The sequence below is a fragment of the Cololabis saira genome, chromosome 2 (assembly GCF_033807715.1).
Source record: "Cololabis saira isolate AMF1-May2022 chromosome 2, fColSai1.1, whole genome shotgun sequence".
Taxonomy (NCBI): Eukaryota; Metazoa; Chordata; class Actinopteri; order Beloniformes; family Belonidae; genus Cololabis; species Cololabis saira.
This window is the reverse complement of record NC_084588.1, coordinates 9042748-9061928: the sequence shown is the minus strand read 5'-3', so window position 1 is coordinate 9061928 and position 19181 is coordinate 9042748. Positions and strand designations below refer to the sequence as shown.

Sequence of the window (19181 nt, the reverse complement as noted above, 5' to 3'; positions counted from 1 at the left end):
CTTGCGTGCATGCATAGCTTTAGCTTTGAGTGTTGCTGTCTGCTGTGGAAAACACCTGGCTCGCTGTTACCATTGTAGCAGCAACAAATAGAAACAAAAATAACTCCATTCACTTCGTATCTTTCTGTGAAAATTTCAAAATGTTTTTTTGTATTTTCCTGTTACTATTAAATGAATGCATGTTCAAGAATTTTGAGCGTGTATCTTCTAAAGGAGCACCGATGGGCCACCCCACACCCTCTTGTGCTGCCTGATGCATAAATATTACACTCTCCATATTTTGAACAGGAGGTTTAGTAAATACGACACAATGCACTCGTATTAATGAACCTCGTCTTTTATATTCAGATGAGGGCAAAACTGCTTATTTTGGAAGATATGTTTTAAAAAAGTCTGATATTTTTGAATTTCTTTATAGGCCGACACAAACTCTCAAAACCGCTAGAGGGCAGGTGAATAAGTGTTTCTTTATTTATGCATTTGTAATTATGGTTGACGTGTATCTAAACAGTTCTTGTGCATCATTGCTTTCGTGGTCGTCTCCAGCGTTAGTCGGTCTGTGAAATATGAGAGCGGAGCCCGTAAGCCCGAACGTGGAATTTACATTTACATTCAATATTTTATCTCTTTCATCTCCTCCTGTTCGCAAGACTGGTGTTCAACTTTGATCTTTTACAACTTGAGAAATGTTTTGTTAAGTGAGTAGAGGGAGAGGGTTTTGGGGGTTTTTATGCTTTCACCAAACGTTTGACCGTAGGAACATTTAGTGTGTGAAAAAAAAAATCTCTGTATTTTACTTTATTTATTTTTTCGAATTTTTCATTATTTTGGATTTTTTTAATTTATTTAGTCAATTAATCGATTGATTTATTTCCATTGGTCTGTTAGTAAATGTTGTGCAACTCATAGGTAGCTTGGCTGTCCAGTTATCAAGGCTAATGATAATTCTATTAAAGAATTATTAATAATTAATAAAGTTGACTATTTATCAAATTGTATTATCAAAAATGATAATTCTCGTAGGGGCACCACCGCCGGGGCCTTACTTCCGGTGGGATTCGATAACTAACAGCAGAAAATCAGTCTCACCATGATTTGAATTATTCTGCAGAACAGCAAATCTTACAGAATAACAGTGAAGGCATGATATCCGAACACTAGGCTCTGCTTAAACAAATCAATTTGTGACCAAATCCTGCATGAAACAACACAACCACTCATAAAGAAATCAATCAGAATTTATTTACATATGGGTGTCAAAAGATGATAAACGCAACACCCAAATAAACCCGATGGCAGAAATGGCTTAAGTATCCATAAAACAATTAATTAACTAGAAAAACAACAATCAATAAAATGAAACATAAACGTTAAATGCATGGAATGAAAAAAAAAGAATCAAATGTAATAATAACGAAGATACAGAACATCTACAGTTCAACGGGGCTCCTGTGGTCTTTTAAAGATGGACGCGCCCTCTGGGCCACGTGCAATCGGACCGGATGGCGAACGCAGCATTTAACACGTGCCTACGGCAGAAAACAACGACTACCAAATAATCAAACATGAATGACTAGCAGAAAGTAGTGACCACAAATGAATGAAAACCGTTCTGATAATGATGCTGATGTAATCTCAGCTCTGAGCACAGACTCAGCTCTGTAACACTCCCAGTTAAACTCATACACCCAGGTCTCAAAACCTCACGCCTCCTCGGGTCTCCGGGTGCCGATCAGGGGTTCCTGCCGGGTCTTTGGTCGGAGTCCGATCCCAGAGAGTCCTCCCGCCTCTCCCGCGCCTCCTCCTGACTCTGGAATCACGAGAGGACGGGGGTACAGCTGAAGCAGCCGGCGCTCCAGCTCCGGTCCGGAGGCTATCACGTCGTCTCGGGGGCGCGCGGGGCCAGTCTACTTCTTCTGAGTGCTGGTGCCCGTCGGCCTGAGCGCGTGGCCCCGGGACGGGCAGCGGGATGCGTCTCGGTTCTGCGCGGGGCAGGCTGTCCACAGGTCCTTTCAGGTGAAGTTTAAGAGCAGAGAGAGAGGTTAGGAAAGAAGAACGGGTCTCACCCTGGGCCGGGGCCGAGCTTCGAAGCGGCTTCCCCCCCCTTTCCAGCTCCCAGGGACCGGGGACACGTGAAGCAGGACTCTGGATGAAAAGTTGAGACCGAGAGCTGATGGGGGCGGCTCCGCGCACCGCGGCCTCAACGGGCCGCAGGTCCACCGGAGCGGCCCGATGGGGCCCCACACCTCCCCCCAGCCGGGGGGAGAAAGGGAGATGGGATCCTGGCCCAGAGCCAAACGATCCAGCTCGGACGAGAGGGTGATCGGAAGAGCCAGAAAAAGAAGCAGCGGCAGGGGTTTTGATCCTACGCGCGCTGCAGTGACGTCATCGGTGCCTCATTGCGATTGGATGCGCGCGCTTGTAGGCGCCACCCCCCCCCCGCAAGGCATGCTGGGGGTTGTAGTTCAGGCAACGGTTGCCATTTTAGGAGGCACATTTAAACCGGTTTTAGGCTTGGGGGGTTGACCATGGTTTCAAAGTTTTCTTCTGTTCAAAGGGGCAGCACCCGAGGGGGCAGCAAACCGAGGCCTGGTTTACTGGGTTTTGCTGTCCTGCTTTTGATCTGCCATGCAGCGGGGGTCGTAAATCCCCAGGGAGTCTGTTTCCCTGGCAGAAACTTTCCTTGCTGGCTTTGATCTGTTTTGACCCCCCCTCTTGGGGTCATAAACTTGCTATCTCGGGCCGGGCCGAGATGACCAGACGTTGGCAGCAGGGTTCATAAAACTGACTATAGCTTTCGGCCTTTACTGTTCTGAAAATGTTCACCCAATCATGAATACATAATCATTTATAAATTCAGAGTTCAGATGGGCATATGGGCGGGCACAACATCCCCCCTTCGAATCGACGACCGGAATGCAGGGTCTGGTTGTCGAATCTAACAACGGTGCAACAGTCCATGTGGTCATAAACTCTGGTTGGGGGCGTGAGGCTAGCCTGGTTAGTCCACTAGGCGAGTTATGCACAAAAATATGAAAAGAAAAACATATTCAAAGCAATAACACAATTCATTTACATAACACAGTGACGTCACTCTTACAGTGCGGTAAACGAAAGATAAAAGGAGAGGTTAGTTAGGTTTCAGTATGTACACTGTACCTAAAAACAAAAACCAACAATTTAACCACTCTTTGATTAATTGCTAGGCGACAAAAACACACAAATTAACTTATGTCGGCTATGGAAGCCTGGAAATTGTGTGTAGGCGTGAATTTTTTTTTAACGCCCCAAAGTATCCTACCCCCCTTTCAGGTGTGGAGCGGGCTTCCACTTCTGGGTCAGAAAAATTGTGAGGGGGCCGCTGCATACAAGGTAATGCAGCTGTTCAGTGTTCTTTTGCTAAAAGGTCAACCGTGGGACCCCCCTCGCTCTGAGGTACGGCGTCTGCGCCTTGGTTGTTAATCGTGATCTGTTCTCCTCTGGTTTACTTTAAGAAAACGCTGAGCTGCTTCTTCAGCGTCAGTAACAGTGAAAACTGGGAAGGGCCGCAGCTCCTTTCGGGTAATTAATTTTTGGCTTACTCACGGTGGCGTGACCAGGGGGCTCAGGGGATGAGATGACCGGGCTCACCACTTTTGGGTCCAGCCTAAGAACAGACTTGCCTGTCGATCGATCTCTATCAGCCTGCATGTCCACCTCTGCTGGTTCTCCGTCCACTGCGATGAGCTCTCTGCCATTAATAACCACACCTCAGCTCACGGTCCAGGCCCCAGCGCTTCGCTTGGGATTCTGGCAAGAGATTACACTTATTAACGAAGTCAGCTCACGTTATCACCCAGATTAGAAGAAATTAAACCGATAACAAACCCTGAGAGACTGGGGTATTGGTTATAACCTTAGAAGCAAGAACCAACTGAAAGGAATTATTAAAGTGAGTTAACAGGGAGGAATCTTTAAATAACTTTAAATTAAAGATTCAATTTAAAACACAGTAGAGATTAATCTGAGAAGATTAATAACTCACATGGGGTAATCAGTAACAGTTCAATTAATAGAATTAAAGAAATTAAGTCAACCATTACATTCAGTTAAGTATGGTTGCAAAAGGGAATTAATCAGAGATTAATAAAATAGTGATCCCTCAATAAAAGTTCAGATTAATAAAAATCAGGAATTTACAGCGAGCCAACCATTAGTTTCCATGGAACCTGGTTGCAAGAGGAAATTACTCAAACAGATTCACAAAAATTGAGTGATAGAAAAAGTTCAGGTTAATAAAATTAACAGAACTTAAAGCAAACCCAACCATTACCTTCAGTGAAGCAAGGTTGCAGAGGAAATCAATCACAAGATTAATAATCGTGTGATGAAAAATAAAAGTTCAAATTAATAAAATTAAAGAACTTAACAAAGCAATCACCCTTTAGTGAGGCGAGGTTGCCATTAGAACAGTGATGTTTTAAAATAACCGTAGGAATCAGATAATGAGGGGGGAAGAAAAATAAAAATATTTTCTTTCCCGATCAAAATTCATGTTCTGTTATTTCATACAAACTGGTCACAAATATCGTTTCGAGAGAGCCTCACACGGGGCACCATTTATGTTGTGCAACTCATAGGTAGCTTGGCTGTCCAGTTATCAAGGCTAATGATAATTCTATTAAAGAATTATTAATAATTAATAAAGTTGACTATTTATCAAATTGTATTATCAAAAATGATAATTCTCGTAGGGGCACCACCGCCGGGGCCTTACTTCCGGTGGGATTCGATAACTAACAGCAGAAAATCAGTCTCACCATGATTTGAATTATTCTGCAGAACAGCAAATCTTACAGAATAACAGTGAAGGCGTGATATCCGAACACTAGGCTCTGCTTAAACAAATCAATTTGTGACCAAATCCTGCATGAAACAACACAACCACTCATAAAGAAATCAATCAGAATTTATTTACATATGGGTGTCAAAAGATGATAAACGCAACACCCAAATAAACCCGATGGCAGAAATGGCTTAAGTATCCATAAAACAATTAATTAACTAGAAAAACAACAATCAATAAAATGAAACATAAACGTTAAATGCATGGAATGAAAAAAAAAGAATCAAATGTAATAATAACGAAGATACAGAACATCTACAGTTCAACGGGGCTCCTGTGGTCTTTTAAAGATGGACGCGCCCTCTGGGCCACGTGCAATCGGACCGGATGGCGAACGCAGCATTTAACACGTGCCTACGGCAGAAAACAACGACTACCAAATAATCAAACATGAATGACTAGCAGAAAGTAGTGACCACAAATGAATGAAAACCGTTCTGATAATGATGCTGATGTAATCTCAGCTCTGAGCACAGACTCAGCTCTGTAACACTCCCAGTTAAACTCATACACCCAGGTCTCAAAACCTCACGCCTCCTCGGGTCTCCGGGTGCCGATCAGGGGTTCCTGCCGGGTCTTTGGTCGGAGTCCGATCCCAGAGAGTCCTCCCGCCTCTCCCGCGCCTCCTCCTGACTCTGGAATCACGAGAGGACGGGGGTACAGCTGAAGCAGCCGGCGCTCCAGCTCCGGTCCGGAGGCTATCACGTCGTCTCGGGGGCGCGCGGGGCCAGTCTACTTCTTCTGAGTGCTGGTGCCCGTCGGCCTGAGCGCGTGGCCCCGGGACGGGCAGCGGGATGCGTCTCGGTTCTGCGCGGGGCAGGCTGTCCACAGGTCCTTTCAGGTGAAGTTTAAGAGCAGAGAGAGAGGTTAGGAAAGAAGAACGGGTCTCACCCTGGGCCGGGGCCGAGCTTCGAAGCGGCTTCCCCCCCCTTTCCAGCTCCCAGGGACCGGGGACACGTGAAGCAGGACTCTGGATGAAAAGTTGAGACCGAGAGCTGATGGGGGCGGCTCCGCGCACCGCGGCCTCAACGGGCCGCAGGTCCACCGGAGCGGCCCGATGGGGCCCCACACCTCCCCCCAGCCGGGGGGAGAAAGGGAGATGGGATCCTGGCCCAGAGCCAAACGATCCAGCTCGGACGAGAGGGTGATCGGAAGAGCCAGAAAAAGAAGCAGCGGCAGGGGTTTTGATCCTACGCGCGCTGCAGTGACGTCATCGGTGCCTCATTGCGATTGGATGCGCGCGCTTGTAGGCGCCACCCCCCCCCCGCAAGGCATGCTGGGGGTTGTAGTTCAGGCAACGGTTGCCATTTTAGGAGGCACATTTAAACCGGTTTTAGGCTTGGGGGGTTGACCATGGTTTCAAAGTTTTCTTCTGTTCAAAGGGGCAGCACCCGAGGGGGCAGCAAACCGAGGCCTGGTTTACTGGGTTTTGCTGTCCTGCTTTTGATCTGCCATGCAGCGGGGGTCGTAAATCCCCAGGGAGTCTGTTTCCCTGGCAGAAACTTTCCTTGCTGGCTTTGATCTGTTTTGACCCCCCCTCTTGGGGTCATAAACTTGCTATCTCGGGCCGGGCCGAGATGACCAGACGTTGGCAGCAGGGTTCATAAAACTGACTATAGCTTTCGGCCTTTACTGTTCTGAAAATGTTCACCCAATCATGAATACATAATCATTTATAAATTCAGAGTTCAGATGGGCATATGGGCGGGCACAACATAAATAACAGCTTTTATAGTCTGAGGTAGTTCACAGATGGTCTCAGTGTGTGTGTGTGTGTGTGTGTGTGTGTGCGTGCGTGCGTGCGTGCGTGCGTGCGTGCGTGCGTGCGTGCGTGCGTGCGTGCGTGCGTGCGTGCGTGCGTGCGTGCGTGCGTGCGTGCGTGCGTGCGTGCGTGCGTGCGTGCGTGCGTGTTGGACAACAAATGGTTATCAAGTGTAAGTTTTGAAGCCTGGGTTTCCTGTGATAGTGCAGCGTGTATCAGTTGGTGTGTGAACAACGTTCTAATCCAGACGTGAGCGCCGGCGTTGGCGGTGTCTGTCTGGGCCTTAGTGGACGTACCGTCAGGAGCTGCCCAGCTGAGCGGCTCCAGGGGAGGATTAGCCAGGTTAACACGGCTCCCGCATAAACACTCTCGTTAACACACACACACTATGCATTCAGACAAATAAAATATCTGCGTTTCTAAATAATCACAAATAAGACGGTGCTGCAGCGAGAAACACACTCACTGTTGTCATGAGAAATATAAGCTGGCATCTCTCACGGCAACACAAGATGTTATACATGCTGATATTGATATATATTGTTACAGATATGTATACATATGAATATATATATATATATAGACATACATGTGTGTAAACAAGATATTTACACGTTTCCTAATTGAGGCAGAAAAGTCTGAAGGTCACATCAGAATAAAAGATGACAACAATAGATTTTAACAGTGTTGTTGGTATGAATGTGAAGTACAACAGAACCTGGAATGAGTGACATAATAGAACAGAAATGTGTTTAAAAAAAGAAAGACTGTAATTTTACTACCCATCATTACCACAGACGTGGAGAAGCCTGCCAGAGAAAAGTCTGGACACGTGTAGCATTCAGTCGTATCTCCTACAACACCATAGTAGGGACTTTTGGATCACTGTTCAGTATGTGGAACAATGTTTCTGGAAACACTGCTCGCTGATGGACGGGGAACCAGCGTTACTGTAACCGTGACTCAAGCTGAGAAAGTCGTGGAGCCGGTTTGAAGAACGACTCCATTGGTCAGGCATCGGCATCGATCAGGCATCGCTTGGGATTAGCGGCACGCCTCGCCGGTCTCTGGGCACTCAGTGGAGACAGTCGCACACACACACACACACACACACACAGTACTCCAACCAATTTGTCTGTGCATGTCAAATCACAATAATTAAGCAGTATTGATCTCAAATTCAATTAACTTCATTAACGTGGGTCGCACCGGTTGTTGGAGAGGCATAGAAATGAGGGAGGGGGGGAGGAGGGAAGATTATAGGATCTCCACAACAGGGAAATGGCAGGGCGCTGGACACAGGTAACGGTTATATTTGTAGAAACATGCAAAAGGAAACATCTGAGAACATTGTGGACGGGGTTGTTTTTGTTGCACGGCTGCAGACATGCTGTCAGCTTTGTATCAGGGAAACGGATCTACTGGTGCTGGTGTGGACTGAGAGTCTCTTCATCTGTCCCCTCGCTCTCTACCTCCCCCCCTCTCTCTCTCACACACACACACACACACACACACACACACACACACACACACACACACACACACACACACACACACACACACTGCACAGTCACAGGCTGAAGTGTAAACAGACAGGACTGAAATGCCCGTGTGTCTGTTAAGTGGTTATGTAAGCATGATAAACTGTTTCCTAACATCATAACATCTGCGAATTGCAAAATGATTTGCTCACTTTAAGCTCAAGACAGGAATATAAAGACGTCGTTCACCTCCTGTGTTCCTCATATCGCTGTAAATCCATATTTTCCACTTACTTCCATTACAACTCGTATCATAGAATTACCTCCCATTACAGGAGGGATTTATAAGTTTGTCCGGATGTGAGGAATATTATTCAAACCAGCCCTTGCTCGCCAAGACACAGTTGCTGTTTTTGTTTTTTTTTTGTCTTTCTTTTGGTAAAATCTGCATTCTCACCCAGCCTGATTCTCCCAAGCATGAGACCAAACTTCCCCGTCCACCCTGCTGACAGTTCATCTGGAACTCCCCATTTCTCTCTTCTCTAATTAAAAGGGCACCTACATACCTGCTGGGTTTGGCCCGGCTGCTCACTCCAGCGGTTCTGTGTGTGTCTGCTGAGTGGATGTGTTTCTCCACATTTACCTCTGTAGTTTGTGTCACACTGTTGTGAACCTCTCCGTCTTGGCCTAAGTCGGCGGCCTTGGGGGATCATGTCTGCACGTCCGTGTGTGTGTGTGTGTGTGTGTGTGTGTGTGTGTGTGTGTGTGTGTGTGTGTGTGTGGCCCCAATCTTGAATTCTTTCCAAAACCTGCTTCTCTCCTCCTCCTCTTCCTCCCCCTGAGTCTTCTCCCTGTATTACATTTATCCGTGTCTCCTTTCTCCTACTTCGGTTTACACAATAAATGCTATTGCAGATTTATTTGGCTGCAGTTACTGTGACAGTAAATACAACGCTGGAGTAGAAGGAGAAGAACCTCCCCCGCCCTGCACTCCCTGCACACACTGTAAATGCAGGGAAACCATTTTTTGATGAGTTCTAGCTTAACAATTGGGTGTGGCTAATTAAAACATTGCAAAAAACTTTCGTCGAAGGCAAAATGTGTAGGATGCCAGTAAGTGTGATGTAAACTAGTCAGTTTCAGTTCATCACAAAATTTCAATACTTTGAAATCTAAATTCTTCTTCATTTTTTCCTAATTTTTTACAATAAATACAATAAAATAATAGTTTTTTTTCAACATGTTAAGTAAAAATAACACAAATGTTTTGGGATCACTGCTGAGCGTGCTCAGTGTTATGAAGTTAGCAGTGGCTAAAAAGCTAAAAATAAAGCTAGTAGAGCAAACAGCCTGGTGTGTCGTTCCTTGGTGATTAAGATAATAAAGGCTGTTGATTATAGTTTCTTAGCAATAAAATCTGAGACAAATTCAATATTCTGACCTTTAGGAAAACCGGAACTCATTTGTGTGACGTGTTCAAGTACATCCCTTTATCATACATATACAGTATCACCCTGGAAGTTTTGACACAATTGTGCTTGATCTCACTTACAGAAAAATTGTGAACAGATGGCAAACTAAAAACTATTAAAATTAATTAGTTAGTGAAATATTGTCTTACCTGCCAAAATGCTTCAAAATCTCACCATCATCTTCCTCAAATATTTCTCCAAATCAGCTTTGAGCTTCATCATCCTTGTAGATGAATGTCTACACATCAAATTTAATTCAACACGCACTCCCAGCTGGCCGAGACTTCCGGTTCCTCCACTCGTGTCTCCTTACACATCACCCACGTGCAGATACACCGATTTGAAGACACAGACACACAAATACATACATTGTTCTGCTCATTCAAAGGTGGTTCATTGGACTTGAACGCTCTGTTTTAAAGGTGATTTCACATTGAGATGTGGCCTTGATGAGAACGCTAGGATGCTGTGCTCAAGTCTTGCCTCAGTCAGAGCATTGTTCTCTTAAACAGCTGTCGTTTTGGCTGATGCAGAACAGATGGTCTGTACATGCGGGTCTCCTCAGCTGCACGTATGTGCAAGCGGTGGGATGTGGCTCAGAGACAGAATGGGGCAGAGAGGGAGAGAGAGAGAGAGATAGATGAAAAAAGGGCCAGAGCCAATCTTGTTGCTTATATCATTTCCACAAATGTTAGAATTTGCAGCGGATAAACTTTTTCGATGACTGCATATCAATGCAATGAAACGTTACCTAAATAATGCAGTGTTGTTAAGTGTCATGTCCATTCAGTTTGAAAATTGCACATAACGGCATGTTTGAAGTGTGTTAGATGAACCCTCTTGTTAGACTGAATGCTGGAACAGATTTTATGTTCGAAAGAGAAGCTCAAGAGCTTGCCTGAAGGCAAAGAGTTGTTACACTATAGCACTTACAGTACGATTGTTTTTGTGTGTGGTTGAGTGTGTGCGTGAGCATGTGTGTGTGAGCCGTGCGACGGGCTCTGGGATATCTGTGTCTCCATGCATCTGTTTATCCCACGGCAGCGTTGTATCATCGCCGATGGCAATGAAGGGCCTGACAATGACAAAGACTCGGCTCTGTTTTGCTGCTGAAGCTACTAGCACATGCACACATTCACACACATACACACACCTATGCAACTTGTTCTGTGAGCTATGAGAGTTGGCGACAGTGGAAATGTGTGGTGCGATAGGCCTGGCAGGTTATGCAGGTATTGCTCGTGGACCCCCAAGTTTAGTACATTTTCATAAAGTTCAAGGCAGCATGCTTAGTTTTCCTTTCAGTTCCCTTAATGGCTTTGTGCAAATCTCTCTCTTTCGATTTGCTATAGATATGAGAAAGCTTGTCTTTCTTTATTTAACCATAGATCATATGTCTTTAAAAATGGTAGATGGTGATTATAAATGTGTGCCACACCTCACTGACCAGTTTACACTGTGCTCACACTAGGCGTTTTAGATCGGATCCCACTAATATTGCTGGATGATGAACGCACGTTGGCAACATAAACGCAAGGCGTGTTATTAGTCACCTCGGGCCTGAAGTTGAGGGGAGGGAAGGCGAGTCAGGAGGCGTTATCCTCCAGACATAATGTCACCTGTGTGGGCGTGTAGAATGACGTATTATCCTGACATCAGCAAGATTTATCGCCGTCAGCCAGGTGTAGTTTTCAAAACGAGGATGGATGAACATCAGGATGAGCGTTCTTTGGCTGGATTTTCCTTCTTGCAAAGCCCCAGTTTGTCATTTTTGTGGCCACTTGTTCAAATAACGGACCATCCTTTGTGGTTCTGGACATACACCGGTTTATGGCATTTCCGCTCCGAGGCTAAGCAGCTGCCAGATCTCCTCGTCTCCCGAGTTTCTCATTTTGCTAATATAGATCCTACCTGTGACCTCCTGCTGCCGTCACTCTCATCAGCTGTTTCCTTATTTTATGAAATAATAATAAATAAAAACAACTTCCTGTGTGGGTTGTACTGATCAACAAACCCCTCCCACAACCCGCCACCCTACGTTAGTTCTGTTGACATTAGACCTGCCCAGCGGCTAAAACTACCCTCGGAGGCGAGCGTTGCGGCTGGACACGCCACCCCGCGTCGGTCAATGAAAAAGGGGCATAAACATGCTAGATCTGCACGTTAAATGCAGGGTATTTGTCAATGTAAAAGGGGCTACTGAGTGCTGGCCCGTAACTGGAAGGACTGCAGTTCACAAGGCCATTGATGTCTCTGCGTGCTCATTATTTCTTACCAGTGTAGTTGCTAAAACAGAAATGCATTTCTGTCTTACACAAATGCAAGTGTTGTTAGAGTGAAAAAACCCAGTCCTAATCACAAAGTGTGAGCATAAATCATTCCTCATTTCACCTTGTTTTATCCCTTTTATAGTCTTATTAACAAAAGAAAAATATTCAGAGATTTGCAAAGAGGCAAGATTGTGATTTGTCTTGATACATCTTTTCTCTGTATGATCTCCATTGTATTATTCTTAAACTAGAGGGATTTGAATATAAATTGAAAGTTGCAAGCCCTCTCCCTGAAGCTAAACTGTAAATAATAACTCCAAACTTTTTTCTAATCTTTGGTAATTGAAGCAAATGGGTTTTGTGGGGAGAGATTTGTCGCAGGCAAACATACATACATTTTTTTTATTTACGAGGAGGCGAGGGCTGAGCAGTGTAATGAGTGAAAATGCATGCTTAATTTAAATGGCGAGTGTGTCTGTTAGGGAATGCATTAGAGTCTGCAGAAGAAGCGTAAGACATATTAATTGACAGACAGGAACCGCTGTCTCCGAGGTTGATACAAGTAATTTATTACTTCAGAAACGAATGCCACCGCCAGAATGTGCTTCATTAATTTCAAATTTAGTTTTAATTTCAAGCTGTTGCCCCTTGAGAAGAATAAGGTGGCAAGTTCTGTTTGAGGAGACATTTTTTTTCCTCTCTCTCACTCCATGTTTCTGTTTCCATCCCTCCATCTCTATTTCTCTTTCTCTCTCTGGCTGTCTGATTTTCTGCAGTACAGAACAAAGACCTGGGGGTAGAAACAGAGTGAGGGAGGGGTGGTGACTAGATATCAATTGTAAAAAAATGTCGGTATAAAAGGAGAAAGTTAGAATCACTGCTTATGATAGTAAATGCTTTGTGGATGTCATAAGATATGCTGTCAGTATGGCTTTTACAAATCTCATCTGTGTTTTTTTTCTTTCTTTTTTCTTTCTATCTGAGCAGCATATGTCCCTGAGGATGAAAAGGAAGCAGCCCTGTTGGATGAGGACCTGGATGGAGAAGACTCAGCTCAGGAAGGGGAAGAGCCTGTTGCCAAGCTCCTATGCCAGGACAAGGATTTCCTTCTCAAGGACAGGCCAGGATCTACTGGCATCCATGACTCCCCAAATCCTGCATATTTTTCTAGTCAGGAAATGGACAGTGATTCTCACCTGAGTGAGTCCAGTGACAGAATGTCCGATTTTGACAGCTCCTCTGTTAAAAATGAGGATGATATCCTCCTTACTAAAGACCCGTCAAATGCACTGTCCCCGACCTCTTCCTCTGCAATGATTGCCGTGGCCAATGCCGCTGCATCAGTAAGTGCAGATGAGGCCATATTAGCTGCAACAGGTTCTGTGGCTGATAGCCTTGAGAAGATGAAGGCCATTTACACCTCCTTCCTGACCAATTCCTACTGGTCTGCACTGAATATGAACATGAGTCAGCCACCAGCAGCAGAAAAACCCCCTCGCAGTCATAGCAGCAGCAGTAGTAGCAGCAGTAGCAGTAGCTGTGGAAGTGGCGGTTATGATTGGCATCAGACAGCTATAGCTAAAACACTCCAGCAGGCTTCACATAACCACCAAAATAGAATGACCATGGTTCAGCATCCCTCAATAAATGTGTCAACAGCGTGTACAGAGCCCAATCTCTTCAGTACTGTCCAGCTTTACCGACAGAGTTCCAAGCTGTATGGCTCTATATTCACTGGTGCCAGCAAATTCCGTTGTAAAGACTGTAGCGCAGCTTATGATACTCTTGTGGAGCTGACAGTGCACATGAATAAGACAGGCCACTACCGTGATGATAACCATGAGACAGATAGTGAGGGCACTAAACGATGGTCAAAACCTAGAAAACGTTCCTTACTAGAGATGGAGGGGAAAGAGGACGCACAGAAAGTTCTTAAGTGCATGTACTGTGGACACTCATTTGAGTCCCTTCAGGACCTAAGTGTCCACATGATCAAGACAAAACACTACCAGAAAGTGCCTCTGAAAGAACCTGTTACACCAGTGGCAGCTAAGATTATCTCCTCAGCTCGAAAAAGAACACCAATTGACTTAGACATCCCAAGCTCACCTGACTCTAATGGAGGAACTACTCCTAAGCCCACCTCCCTCAATGACACTAATGACTTACTCCAAAAGGTAACCAACCCCTACATTACACCTAACAACCGCTATGGACACCAAAATGGTGCCAGCTATGCTTGGCAGTTTGAGTCCAGGAAGTCACAGATTCTCAAATGCATGGAGTGTGGCAGTTCTCATGACACACTTCAAGAGCTAACTGCTCACATGATGGTGACAGGACACTTCATTAAAGTTACCAACTCTGCCATAAAGAAAGGCAAACCAATAATGGAGTCACCGACACAAGTCCCTACAGCCGCTTTAGCCGTTGAAGAAAAGGTGCAGTCTGTTCCATTGGCTGCTACAGCTTTCTCCCCACCACCTGGCCCAGTGCCTCCTCCAACCAGCATGTCACCAACTGCAATGGTTATAGAAATAAAAAAGGAAGAGAAGGAAGAGGAATGCACTAAAGAGGGAATTATCAACAACATCAATAATCTCATCAAAGACAAGAGGGCAGATGTGGAAGAGGAGACTGAGGAAAAGTATGATATTTCATCAAAATACTCTTATCTGACTGAAGAGGATCTGGATGAAAGTCCAAAGGGGGGTCATGATATTCTCAAGTCCTTGGAGAACACGGTGACCTCAGCCATCAATAAAGCCCAGAATGGAGCTCCAAGCTGGGGTGGATATCCCAGTATCCATGCTGCCTACCAGCTCCCTAACATAATGAAGCTCTCTCTTGGGAACTCCGGAAAGAGCTCTCCCCTTAAATATATGTTCCCTGGAGGGGAGATTCTCTCTCCCACTGGTAAGAACCAACCACTGATCTCGCCTCCAAGCCGCCAGACATCTCCACTGCCTAAAAACAACTTCCATGCAATGGAAGAACTAGTGAAAAAAGTCACAGAGAAAGTGGCAAAGGTAGAGGAGAAAATGAGAGAGCCTGGCTCTGCTGTGAAGGATTCGCCGCTGAGACGCACCACTCCGTCGCCTTCAAATAGCGAGACAGAGGATCCAGCCCATGAAGAGTCACATAAAGAAAGTAGAGCGGGAGACTGTAAAACTCCTGATAATACAAGTGGAGGGAAAAAAGTAGCAGGAGATGGAAACGCAACCAATCACAGAGACTCAAATGGTATTTCCATGAAGGACACTGTGGAGAATGGAGTGGAGCCCACGTCTGTGACATCCCCCCTGCCTGCCTCTCTGTTAGGCAGTACAGCCATCATCACAGACCATCCACCTCCAGAGCAGCCATTTGTCAACCCTCTGAGTGCACTGCAGTCAGTAATGAATGTCCACCTAGGAAAGGCTGCCAAGCCTGCGTTGCCCTCGCTTGACCCAATGAGCATGTTATTCAAGATGAGCAACAGTCTGGCAGAGAAAGCAGCAGTGGCTTCTTCCACCGCACCAGCACACACCAAAAAGACCAATAGTGATCACTTAGAAAGATACTTCTACCAGCCACATGTAAGCAATGACCAGCCAATAGATCTCACCAAAGGAAAGAATGCTGAGAAGAACAGCAATGGTGGCTCCTTTAGTACAGCGGCTCTCTCTTCGACCACTTCCACTCCATCAATTTCTCCATCCGCTTCTATCACAATGACAAAAGCCTCAGCTGCAGTAGCTTCCTTTATGTCCTCTTCGCCTTTGAGAGAAAATGCCCTCTCAGATATTTCTGACATGCTGAGGAACCTGACAGAAAGTCAGGGTTTGTCTAAGTCCTCTACGCCTACCAGCCAGTCTGAGCGCTCCGATATTGAAGGTGCGACACAGGAAGAGACAGAAGATATTTCACCTGCCCAAAAACGCAAAGGTCGCCAGTCCAACTGGAACCCTCAACACCTCCTCATACTACAAGCACAGTTTGCTTCCAGTTTAAGACAAACAAATGATGGCAAATACATGATGTCTGATCTGAGCCCACAGGAGAGAATGCACATTTCCCGTTTCACGGGTCTGTCAATGACTACAATATCCCATTGGCTGGCTAATGTCAAATACCAGTTGAGAAGAACCGGTGGCACCAAGTTCTTGAAGAACTTGGACTCAGGTCACCCAGTGTTTTTCTGCAGTGACTGTGCTTCTCAGATTCGATCTCCATCCACCTACGTTAGCCATCTTGAATCCCACTTAGGCTTTCGTCTAAGAGACCTGGCCAAGCTCTCTGGGGAGCAGCTGCTTAGCCAGTTATCACAGCAACATCATCACCAACGTCACACTAAAGGACTACCTGAAAAATTGTTCTCTACTCTTCACCCATCCAGCCACCCTTTACCCTCTTCCCTGCCAACATCCGTACCCTCTTCCCTGCCCATCTCCCTGTCTTCATCCTTAACCACCTCAACTGAACCCCCGTCACCTTCTCCCGATGAAGATGACGGTGGGGCCACCTACCAGTGCAAGCTCTGCAACCGGACTTTTGCGAGTAAGCATGCGGTGAAGCTTCACCTGAGCAAGACTCATGGAAAATCTCCTGAGGACCATCTCATGTATGTCTGTGAGCTGGAGAAACAGTAGCACTAGCTGGGGACAATGTGGCACTTTTTCACTATGGCTCAATCTTTCTTGCTCTGTCTCTCTTTCGCCTTTCACAGACATTAAAATGAAAGAAAGGATTATAAAAAGTGATGGAACTGCACAATGATGCCATAAAACTACTGCTATGAGTGTCGGCACATGGTTTTTCATTTTTGTGTAGTAGCAGTTTTGTTTTTCTTTTTTTAAATTTTGTTTATGTGTGTGGTAGAGTCACTCTGGCCAACTCACTTGATTCCAGTGATCTCCTTTGACAGGAATAGGCAGTGTTTTTCTAAAGGGGCAAATTGAGACTGTTGCTACTGAGAAGATACAGAACATAAAGGTTTAAAAGAAATTATAAAATTATGTGGTGAGTATTTTTCTTGTAAAAGGAATTGCGTTCTTTTATATTCTGGCATCGCTGAGGTGTGATAAGCTGCATGCATAAATAAAACAGTTTAGTTAAACATTTTATAATTAAATCTGGTGCACTTTCCATGGTTTACTTTTTTCTTCTGATTGCTCTGGTCTTTTATTTTTTTTCTATAAAAATTTGATGCTGGAGTCAGCATTTAAAATTTAACCCTCTGAGTACGTTAAAGCATTTCATGCACCTGAAAACCCAACAGCAATGATGTTCTTGACACATTGATTTAAGATTGGGAACTTTTGAAGCTATTCTGAGAACTAAGTGCATTACATCTGCAACGCTTCTTTCCAAGACATTTAATCTGTTGACTCGAATCATAGACATGAAACACATTAAGAGAGAAATTGTCCATTCATACAGGATTTTCATCTTGAACATATTTGTGGAATATTCAAAGGTTTTGAGTTAGGCATTGTATTTGGTAGAAAAGAACAAAATATTTTACCTTGGTTGATCAGGGACCTATATTAATTCAGGTCTAGTGTAAAATATGTATATAAAACATATTAATTAATTCCTGTCTAAATTATGCATCATTTCTATATTTTTAATTTAAAAATATTACGATTATCTGCTGGTGCACAGTATATAAAAACGTAAATAAACATTTTTTGCACAATAGTTTTGTAAATGTGTAATGTAATCAAGAGATACAAAAAAAGAAAAAGAGGAGATATCAAAAGAACAGCAAATCTTTTCATTCCCAACTCGTGCTCAAAGGGTTAAAGACTGTTTTGTTTTATCAGAAATACATGTGGCCCTGTATGAACACTAAATAGATATTAAAGGTTGTACAAAAAGATGTTACTTTATGAAGATATTTCATGTGTAAACTGTTATTTATAAGCACTCTTAGTTGTTTCATATTGTTGAATGCCTTTTTGATTGGTCCCAATTTTTTTGATTTTCTTTCTCTCTTTTTTTTGTTCTATCTAATTACTCTGCCATGATTCCACATTGCAGCTTTATCTTTTTGGGATATGAAAGGTAACCATGGTTACACTAACCTCTTGAGTGACAAGCTCTACTACATTTTTGGCAGTTAATTTGCTGAAGTAACTGACATCTGCCATTGTAGAGAAATAATGAAAAAAAAATAAAAATAATAATAATTATGTAAAATACCGGCATGTAAACAGCACAGATAATGTTATGCATTCTGTGCTGTTAGTGTTCTTTCATTTTTTTTTTTCTTGGTTTTCTGTTGTTGTTCTTGACAATGAATACCCATTATATGACTTCGTATAACCTTGTTTTCTACTGCAGCATTAAAAAAAAAAGGAAACCCCCTTTTTTTGCAAAACTGTGTACATTCTGTGTGTCATGGCTATCATTTCCGTGTATGTTGTGCTGTCCCTAATGAGCACATTAGACTGGGAGTGTGTCAGTGTCTGTCTGTGACGAGCTACAGACCAGTTTACTATGAGTGGCAGCAGCGGGGCCTGCGGGACACAAACACACATACCTGCATGCAATCACTTCCAGACGTGCAAACAGACACTTTTATTGTTTAACTTCCCTGTTGCCTCCTCAAATATGTTGGCGCTTTAGAATAAAGCATATTGCATATTCAGCATTCCGCTTCACAGACAGTTAAAAAAAAAACTATTTATCATTATAAGGGGCAAAGGATGGTGAAGCTAAATAATACATACCTAATGTGTAGGTGATTCTGAATATACTGCCATTTACTTAGTTTTATTTCCATAAAACGTTTGAATGTAGGGATGTGTACATGCTTATACTCATTATTATTTAACTAAGCAACTCCGAAATCCGTTTCTTGTAGTCACTTCGTATCACTGAAATCCGTACAGTAGAGTGAGCTATGAACTCACTGTTCATCTCCAGCGAGGATATACAGTATAAAGACCCCACAAACACCCTCAAAGTTTGTCTTCAGCTCTATAATTACCTTGGGCATACATTTTGCGAGGACCCACTGCAAGGTAAGAAAGCTGGCAGCTGTATTAGTTTATACCTCGTGGAAGATGGCAACACTGCTGACATAGATGAGTAGGGCCCTTCAATTGTTTATTTTGTCTTTTTTTCTCTCTTTGGCTGAAAACACGATTAAATAGGATTCAAATCTTCATCAATTTGGTGACACGTGCTAAAGTATAATATGAGCAAAGTAAATGGAGTAAGGACATTAAGTTTACAGGACAGAGGGATTCTCTTGTTGTCAGGTGATTCACTCAAGGATGGGAATATGTAGATTGTGGGGGAATCATGGGAAAAAAAGGTACA

General features: G+C 44.0%; 1 protein-coding gene across 1 annotated transcript in view; it reads left to right on the top strand.

The window, feature by feature from the left end:
- tshz3b (teashirt zinc finger homeobox 3b) overlaps window positions 1-18215 on the top strand; it is a 46091-nt gene extending 27876 nt beyond the window's left edge. Inside the window, exon 3 of the mRNA XM_061737306.1 lies at window positions 12858-18215. Within this exon, the coding sequence (XP_061593290.1) occupies window positions 12858-16501 (3644 nt within the window). The 3' untranslated portion in view covers window positions 16502-18215. The remainder of the gene's footprint in view (window positions 1-12857) is intronic.
- Window positions 18216-19181: the final 966 nt, after the last annotated feature.